This window comes from Plasmodium reichenowi, chromosome 2, assembly GCF_001601855.1.
Source record: "Plasmodium reichenowi strain SY57 chromosome 2, whole genome shotgun sequence".
Taxonomy (NCBI): Eukaryota; Apicomplexa; class Aconoidasida; order Haemosporida; family Plasmodiidae; genus Plasmodium; species Plasmodium reichenowi.
The window spans coordinates 274,670-285,059 of record NC_033647.1 but is presented as its reverse complement, the minus strand read 5'-3'; the positions used below and the strand labels follow the sequence as shown (position 1 = coordinate 285,059).

Here is a 10,390-nt window from a genome sequence, read left to right as displayed (position 1 = left end):
AAAAAAAATAATAAAAAAAAAAAATAATAAAAAAAAAAAATAATAAAAAATAGATAAAAATGAACTTATAATTTAATTGAGGATACCTATATATATATATATATATATATATATATATATATTTTTATTTATTTATTTATTTATATTATTACAACATGGTAGTCATTAAAAGTACACGGAATTGTAAAAATAAAAACAATTGTATGTAATGAAAAAGTCATACATACAAATTTATCACAAAAAAGAATGTTTCGCTTTTATATATTCATGTCTTTATTTATTTTGTTCTATTTATTTTATTTTATTTTATTTTATTTATTTATTTATTTGTTTGATTAATTATTTATGATTTAAGGCTTTCTCAAGTATTTTGCAAAATTTTTATCTTTCAGATCTACATATTTAATGATGGCTCTTGATTGAGGTTCTGGAGTTATATAATTAGGATCAAATGTAATTTGTATAGTATAATTTGAATAGTTAGATGAGCATGTACATGAGAATTTAAGTTTTGTGGATTCTTTATTAAAAATAATATAAGATAGAGTATATCCTGAGGTGTTTTGTTTGATATGGTCTAATTCTACATTTGTGGATAAATCGAATAATTTTTTAACTTTATTAGCTTCATTATGATCATAAATGGATGAGAAGCAATTATTTGGTTTTAATTCGAAATGACTTAAGCATGCAAAACCTGAGAATGTATTATTACCTATAGTTACATTACATATATCTTGATCATTTGGTAAAGGTTTTTTTGAATATGTAAATAAATGAGAATATTTTCCTGTGAAATCACATCCATGAATTTCTTTATATCCTTGATTTATATGAATAAAAATTTTGGCTACATTTCCATAAATAATATTTTGATTTTGTTTTGTTAAACTTAGGCTATTGTTAAATTCTAATGAGAAATGTATATCTTTATGTACATATGGTGGTATTCTTAATATATATTGTTTAATTTTTGTTCTGGTATCATATATATCTGTTGTAATCGCTCCTGGTAAGATATGTTCTATATTTATTGGTTTATTATAATTATATAAAACTTTATCTTTTAAATTAAAAGGATTAACAAAAAATTTTTCGAAATGTGTTTTTTCATTTGTTGGATATTTAATAATAAGTTTGTCCCATCTTGATAATGTAATAGAATAATGTACTGTATGATGTTCTTTTAAGGTAGACGAATCAATTGAATCAATAATTTCACAAGTAGCAACTTTAGTAACAACATCATATTTACATATATCTTTACCAATCGTTTTTTTTTCATCTATTTTTATTTTATCCATTGTACTTTTTTCTATTCTCATATGTATTATATATTTATTATCACATGTGCAAGCCAAAACTTTTTTGATATCGATTAATTCTTCTTCGAATATTTCTGGTAATATTAAATAAGTATATGTATTATCATTTTGATCTGGATTATTAATAGAGATTGCATTTTTTAATATATTTTCTATTTTGTCTTTACTAAATGTATTATATTTATCTGCTGTTATTGTTTTCGATGGTACATCATCTTCTTTAACATAATACACTTCATCAAAACATGTTTGTGGACTTAATTTTTTATTAGGACATTTAATTCCTATAACAGTTTTTGGAATTAAAGATATATCACATATTAAATTATTCTCTGTATTTTTATTATGTGTAAATATAGAATACGAATTATTATTAATAGAATCATTTGTATGTTTTTCTAAATATAAGAAATCACATCCATGAATAATATTTCTGTTTGCCGATATATGTATATGAATAAGTGCAAGAGATGTGTTATTTTTGTTGGGTTTTTTTGTTGTAGATTTCCCACAAAAAATATGAAATGTCATATCTTCCTTTACATATGGTGGAATTAAAATACTTGATACACCATCACTTGGTAATGTAGTGTTTTTTTTTGTAGATGTTTCATCTGTAGTAACTTTGGATTTCATATATAACACTCCTTCTAATGCTGATGATAACTTTACTATATGATTATTAAGTACAACATTGTGTAATACATTATGAGGAGGATAAAATAGATGTACATCATCCCATTCTTCTTGTATTTTTTTTATTTGATTAAGATGATCAAGTGTAACACCATAAAAACTTTGTATATATATATCTTTCAAAGAAAATGTTTTTTTTGTAGGATCAATGTAAGTAACAAAATTTTTTTTATCAAAACTAATGACAATTTTTTTATCATTAGTTGTTAAGGACGAATTAGAAAAATAATCTTTAGGAGTAAAATTTTTTGTATGAGGACATTTAATTGTAACAACATCTAATGATTTTGCATTAATCTTACAAATACTTTTTTGTATTTTTTTGGTATCATTAGGTAATGTTGATATAAGTGATTCATTTTTTTCATAATCACATATATGTTCATTTGAATCATATAACATATATATATGATTTTTATTAAAATCATCATCATGTGTGGTTAAAGTCTCATCTTGATCTTTTAAATTTTTTTGTTTTTTTTCTCTTTCTTCATCATCTAATAGTAGTGCATATTTTTCTATATTAGGTAAAAGAAAATTTTTTATAATATTTTCATTTTTATTAATATTATCAATATTACGATTATCAGACTCTACTTGCATAGTACCATAAACATGTTTTTCTGGATTATAACAATGACAAGAAAAGGTAATTATAGAATTAAAGGTATCCGGTACTTTAGCGTATGTTGTAGAATAATGATTTTTAAAATTCAGTGGTAAATTACCTAAATTAAAATTTTTGAAATGTAACATATCAGTAATATTTGAAATTCCTGTATATTGTTGTATATTTTGTAATTCTCTAAAATTTTCATCCATTAATTCAATAACATCTTTAGGTTTTAAATTATATTTTTTATCCTTATGAATATAATAATTAATATGTTGACTATCTGCATAATCGCTTTTATAATATTCTAATAAGACATTACTAAAACATGCTTGAGGAAATATAGCAAAACCTTTAGGACATTTCAATCCAAAAATATCTCCTTTTTTAATTTTAACACTACATTTTTTTTCTTTTACTTGACTATTCAATTCCATTAATGAAGTGGAACCTGTTGTGAAATCACATAATTTAAATGAATTTTCTGATACATTTTTCCTAACAAAAATATATATTAATCCTCTTTGTTTAATATTCGAATTATCTATTGTTTCATTAATTATAATTTTTAAATCTGTATCTACTTTAGTTGGTGGTATAAAAAAACTAATTCCTTCTCCTTTTTTCCCATTTTTATCAAAGGTAAAAATTCGATTTCCATAAACCCCTTTTAAAGCTGAACTAATAGATACTTCATTTTTTTCTTTTCCTATAACTCTTATATCATTATCGTTATCATCAAAAACTAATGATGGTTTTAATGAAAATTTCTTATATTGTTCATCTTGTACTCCCTCCACTTTCTTCGTTCCAAATATTGGTAATTGTATAATTACTTCTGAAAATAACTCTGCATCTATTTTACATAAAACTATTTTATTATTATCAAACGTTAATTCAGGATTATCAAAGAAATTACATAAATGCACATTATTATGTTTAATACCTTGAGCTGTTTTAAAATCTTCTTCTTCTTTTTCATCTTTATTTAATGTAACTTTCATTGTACCTATTGTATTTGTATGTGATGTTTTACATGAACAAGAAAACGATAACTTATTAATATAATCTAAAGGTATTTTAGCATATGCAACCTTTTTCTTATTAGAATTATGTAATGAGAATATATCTATATTAGGTATAACTTCACGAAATTTTTTTACATTTATATTATCTTTATCATATATTTCATGAAAACATTTTTCTGGATCTAAATTTGTTTCATTATCACATATGATTCCAAATATTTCATTATTATTTATATTTATTTCACAATTCTTAGTTTCTCCATTTACTAATTCTACACTTGATGTTAATATAGAACTATTGTTTGTAGAAAAATCACATCCATTAATTTTCTTATCACTATTCGATATATCAATATGTATAATTCCATTATATCCACTTATATACTGATTTTCATCTTTATATTCTGTATTATTACATTCTACTTTTAAATGTAAATCTTTTGGAACAATTGGTGGAACAACCAAAGCAGCATATGATGTAAAAGGATCCTTTTTTTTTAATATTTTCATAGGACTAACAATCACACCAGGTAATATACTTTCGAAATCCTTTTCTTCTTCAGTATCATCCGTTTTAATTATAATTTTTTCAAAAAATTTATCTGGTTTTATTTTTATATTTTTAAAGTATTTTTCAAATGTGCTATTATCTAAAACAGGTCCAGTATCCACAACACCATTATGTGCTACATCACCATTTCCAGGATTCTTCGAATCTAACACTTCAAAATTATGAAATTTTTTTTCGATTAAGGATATAACCTGTAACTCATATTCATTATCACTTTCAGAGATATTTGCTTTAGCAGCTTCATAATTATCTTTAGATGTCGGACATTTTACATATAAAATATCTAAAGGTTTTAATAAAGCATAACAATGAATACTTACTGGATTACTACCAAGTTCTTCTTTTTTTTTTAATGATTCTGGTACAATTAAATTATTTCTTGAGAAATCACATACATGTTTATTTTTATTAATTTTAGCAGACATCATTAATTTTGGAGCTTTTAAATTAACTTGTAAAACATATTGTTCAATATCTTTTAATTCTAAAGATTCAATATCATTATATATAATTTCTTCTAATTGTTCATCATATAAACTTTCCCATGTATCATATCCTTCTAATATTAAATGTTCTGCATCTACATCCCCCGTTGGAAATGGTCCGGATTCATTAGATTCATTGATACTTAAAGATTCGATAATAGATTCAGGGTTAGAATCTGTTTCTGCTGGTTTTTTTTTATCTAAATCATTAAATAGTTCATTTAAATAATTACGTTTATGAGATAAATATAAATCCATATATGTCATAAGATATTTATTTTGATCAGTCCCAGTAACATATTTATCAAATTTTATATTTAATTTTTTATAAAGAGCACGTAAAACTTTAGGTCCTAATGGTGATTTGATATTATATTTTTTTTTTTTTAGATCAACACATATACATTTAAATGATATATCATTATCCATTAAAGTTGGTATTTCCATATAATTAAATTGATGTTTATAAGTAAAGTTTGCTAGATTATTTTTTAAATAAAGTATATGATTAATATTTGTTAAATTTGAATGTATTATTGCATCTTTAAAACAATTTGTTAATTTTAAAGTACCAGAGGGACAAACGAAACCTATAATATCTTTAGGTTTAGCATCTATAATACAATTTTTTACATTAGTTTTATTATCACTAAACATATGTGCATGCTCATCATTAAATGAACAACCTTTTACTTTTTGTTCTCTTCTTGAAACAGTAATATGATATATAACTTTTCCTCCTAATTGATTTTTCCAGGTTGATTTTGAATTATCACATACTATATTGAACTCATATATGTCTTTTATATATATTGGTAAGAATACATAAAAATGTAATAAATCCACTTTTTCTTCATTATATAAAATTAACATTTCTTTTGTTTTATGTAACATTTCTGAGTTAGGAATTAATTTATGTAATTCTTCATTATTAAATTTTTTAAATTGTGGTACTCTTGTAGGTTTTATAGTATCATAATACATTTGTATATTTTTATAAATACCAAGATCTTTGGCTGGACAAAATATTTGAATATAATTAAAGAAATTTTCTATTTTTATATTACATGTATATTCTACATTTTGATCAAATGTTTTATTTACTCTTGGATTAATAAAATTCTCATGTTCACATTTATATATTTTGTCATCTAATGTAGATTCAGATTGCACTTCTCTTTTTAATAATACTGTATCACTTTTCATTATAATGACTTTTATTTTTTTAACAACTTGTTCAATAGTACATTTGCAACTAATTTCGACATCTTCTAATAAATTATACTGTGGTATTTTTAAAAATGTAGGTGTTTTCTTATTATTTATATTATATGTTTGTGCATTTTTTAATATAGTAGTAATATCAACAGAATTCAATCCTTTATATACATTATTAAAACAATTTTCAGGTTGCAGCGATATTTCGGTACCATCATCACTTTCAGCTTCATTAGAATGAGTAGTTTCTAAACAATTAAATCCTATAATATCATTTTCATATGCATGCAATGTACATTCATCTGTATCACTAGAAATATTTTTATTGAAATAATCTAATTTAGATTCATGGAAATTACATCCTTTAATTTTTTCTTCTTGTTTAGATATTAATAATTCAACAATTCCTATATTCCCTTCACCTTTATTATTATTACAACCAAACATAAAATAAAAAGGTTCCTTAATATCTATATATGGTGGAACCTGAAATGTTACAGAAAAGGTATTATTATCAGATTCTAACTCATTAATAGTTAAATTTAAATATCTTATTTTTTCAGTAAGACAAATTGTCTCTTGGGTATCTAAAAAATTTAATAATTTCCCTAAACTATCAGATGAAGATAATGGAGATAATATTGATGATTGCTCAAAATATTTCACATCTTTATGATTTTTATATGTAGGATTATTTTTTAATTCTTTTTTCCCTATATGATTAAATGGAAAAATAAGATAATATGGATATAAATTTAAATACTTTGAATTCTCTGTATTGAATTTATAAAATTTACTAAACATATTATATTGTATATCAAGATCTAATTTTAATACTTCTTTTTTATCTTTTAATGTTTTAGGAAATATTTCCATATTTGGATATTGAATTTTATTAACATTACATTTTAATGTGAATGTATCAAACTCTTTTAAATGCTTTCTACATATAAATAATTTTTTCCCATCAACAGTAGAAGGAATAGTTTTATCTAATTTATCGGTAAAATCACATGTATAATCATGTTCTTTATTATTTCCATTCTTTTGAGCTACTTGAATTGTTTTTTTGATAGGCACAAATGATTCATAAAAATCTAAAAGGGAGAAATTTAATTCTTCATTAATACTTACATATACTAAATAAGAATTCGAATTTAGATTACTTTCCTCGTCTTTTAATATAATAGTACAAAATAAATTTAATGTATCTTTATAACTTGTAGGAATATGAACATACTGAACATTAAAATATTTTGCATTCATCTCTTTATTATATATCACCGAATTATTAACTAAGTTAGTTAAACTTTTTTTTTCTTTATTCCATTTTATTTCTTTATTATAAGGTATCATCTCTTCAAAACAAGTTGTTGATTTTATATTCTTAGGAAACATAATTCCACCTACATCTCCACTATATAATTTCATATAACATGGATAAATAATATTTTTTTTATAAATATTCTGGGTAAAAAATGTTTTCATCTTTATCTTCTCATTATGTTCATCTTCTACAACTTGATCACCATATTTTTCTTCTTCTTCTTCATCTTCATCCAAGAAGGCACATCCATTAATTTTATTACCATATGGTTCTACATGCACTTCTACAATCCCTCTATTTCCTTTTTTGCTATCATCTTCTGTTTTGGAATTATCACATATAAAATAAAATACTGTTGTCTTTTGTACCACAGGGGGAAGGGTAAATTCAATAACTCCTTCTTTAAAATTATTCTCCTTTTCATTAACAGTCGGAGATATTAATAAACCATAAATAAGTTTCGAGAGAAGGTTTTCTTTTAGTTTAGTTTCTTCTTTTGTTAAAACTACATATGGGCTTTTTTTAGGTGCATATTCTATATTATCATATAGTTTTTCTACAGAACCTTTTAATGGACATATTATTTTTACTTTTATTAATGGCTCATTCACTTTTAGTTCACATTTTTTTACTTTAGGACTACTTTCTGTTGGTTTTAATTGATCTGTAAAATCACAAACGTATTCTTTGTTTGTATTATTAGATGCATATTTATCATATGAATCTTCGGATACAGCAGTATCTCCACTTTCTGTCGTTTCATATGACAAATCGATTTTATCTAACTCATCAACACCTACACTTGGTAATGCACCACTTTGTAACACACTTCTAATTATTTTTATAACGCTTTCTTCATCTTCTCCTTCTTCAACATCTTCTCCTTCTTCACCATCTCGTACAGCATGTTTTTTAGATACTCTACTAATTGTATCATCATCTAATAAAAGTTTGGAACTATCCACTTTATATACATCATCTCCTTCACCACCTTCTATAAATTTAAACAAATCTGTTTTATCAATCTCGCTTTTTTCATAGGTAACACTTTCTCCACCTTCATCTTTTTCTTCTTCATCACCAACTCGATATATTTCACCTTGGCTTTCTTTTTCATCTTCATATGTATCTACATATTCACCTTCTTCTTCACCTACCTCTTCATCTGCATCTTCATTTTTTATTGTACTATCATAAGTATCACTGTCTTGGTCTTCATAATATTCGTCAACTCTTATCATATCTCCATCCTGTGTTTCTACATAATCTTCCTCCTCATCATTAAAACTTTCTTCTGAAGATTCAGCAGCTACTTCTTCGTGTTGTTCCTCTTGTAATGGTTCTTCTGTTTCATCCCTACTTTCTTCATAAACATAATCATCATATTCTTCCTCCTCCTCCTCCTCCTCTTCTTCTTCCTCTTCTTCTTCTTCTTCCTCTTCTTCTTCTTCTTCCTCCTCCTCTTCTTCCTCATCATCTATTACAAAATTATCCCTGGGAGACATGTCTTCCTCATCCAAATTTCTGTTTCTACGTACTAGGTTAAAGCTATCCGAGGGGGTTAAATACATATATATATATTTCAACGAACTGTTTATAAAAAAATTAGACTTATGTTTTTTTTGTACTACAGTTTTTTTTTTTTTGGGTGAAGGAAATATTTTCATCAAGCACCTTTTTAAAAAAGTTAATAAAAAGTTTTCTTCATTTGTATTATCATCAAACCATTCTATAAGTTTATCATCACTTTCGTAATCTTCATTTTCGTACGTATCCCTTTGTATTTTTTCCTCAACATTTTGTATATCATTTTTATTTTCTTTATCTATATTTCTTATTAATATCATATTCCTTTCTTGTACATTCGAATGCATATTACTACTAACAAAATGATCATTTGTTACATTCTTTTTTATAATAATCGTGTCCAGTGTCTTCCTTTCCTTCTTCCCTACGATAGGATAAAAACATGTAATATTCTTTGAACCCATTTCAAATGAACTTCCTTCTTTATGAAAGGGACATGTTCTTTGTTTTATTTTTACAGATGTATCCTTTCTCATCGTTATTTCTTTAGATAAATTATAAATATCACCATTTTTAGAAACGTACTCCTTCTTATTCTTCTTTTCTTTTCTTTCGGGTGTCTTAAAAAGGTTGTGGGAATAATAAAATAAATGCAATCTCTTATCTTCATCATCCTTAATATTATTTCCCTTTATCACATTACAACGCAGGTCTTTTTTCTCGATAAATATGTATACCAGGATAATGAGGAATAGATTCTTCAGCGTTATAATTTTCTTCATTTATTAAAAGAAAAGAAAAATATACGATCAAGAAGGATAAACGAATGGTAGAAGAAAAAAAATTAAAAAAAAAAATACGGGAAAAATTAAATATAAATAAATAAATAAATATATATATATATATATATATATATGTATGTATGTGTGTGTGATGATATATATTTATGCGCTTAAATGTGAATATATAGCTGACATAAATATTTCTTATGTTTCATTTTTTGAAAAGAAAAAGTAATTACATTTTTTTATATTTTTAAATGAAATATCCTAAGCTATATGTATTGTATTTATTTTTTCCTTCTTTTTTTGAACATGAAAAAATTTGCTCATAAGAATATCATGAGTATTTTTCTATATTACAGGGTTTATACATACATATAAATATAAATAAATAAATAAATATATATATATATATATATATATAATATATATGTATATATATATTTGTTATTTTATATGTGTAGAATATTTTATGTAACGTCTGTTCCTTTATATATATATATTTAATATATATAATATATATATTTGTATATTCTCTATAAAAATATTTACATAATATATCTATAGAGCATTGCATGTAAATATAAAAGAAATTAAATGAACATATATAAAAAAAGTGTATGTCTATAACATCAAAGAAATATATATATATATAATGTTATATTTTATATATTGTGTATATATATATATATATATATATATATTTTTGTATTTTTTATATTATTATGTGTTAATATATATATTTTTTTTTTTTTTTTTTTTTTTTTTGTAAAGTAAAAGATATAACTTTTTTTTTATTTTTTTTTATTTTTTTTTTT

General features: G+C 23.4%; 1 protein-coding gene across 1 annotated transcript; it reads right to left on the bottom strand.

Moving 5' to 3' along the window:
• Positions 1–350: 350 nt before the first annotated feature.
• Positions 351–9,572, bottom strand: PRSY57_0207900 (transmission-blocking target antigen s230; the record flags this gene model as incomplete). Its single annotated transcript, XM_012905515.2, has 1 exon — positions 351–9,572. The coding sequence occupies one exon, from the start codon at positions 9,570–9,572 to the stop codon at positions 351–353; it is 9,222 nt and encodes a 3,073-aa protein (XP_012760969.2).
• Between the last annotated feature and the right edge of the window lie 818 nt (positions 9,573–10,390).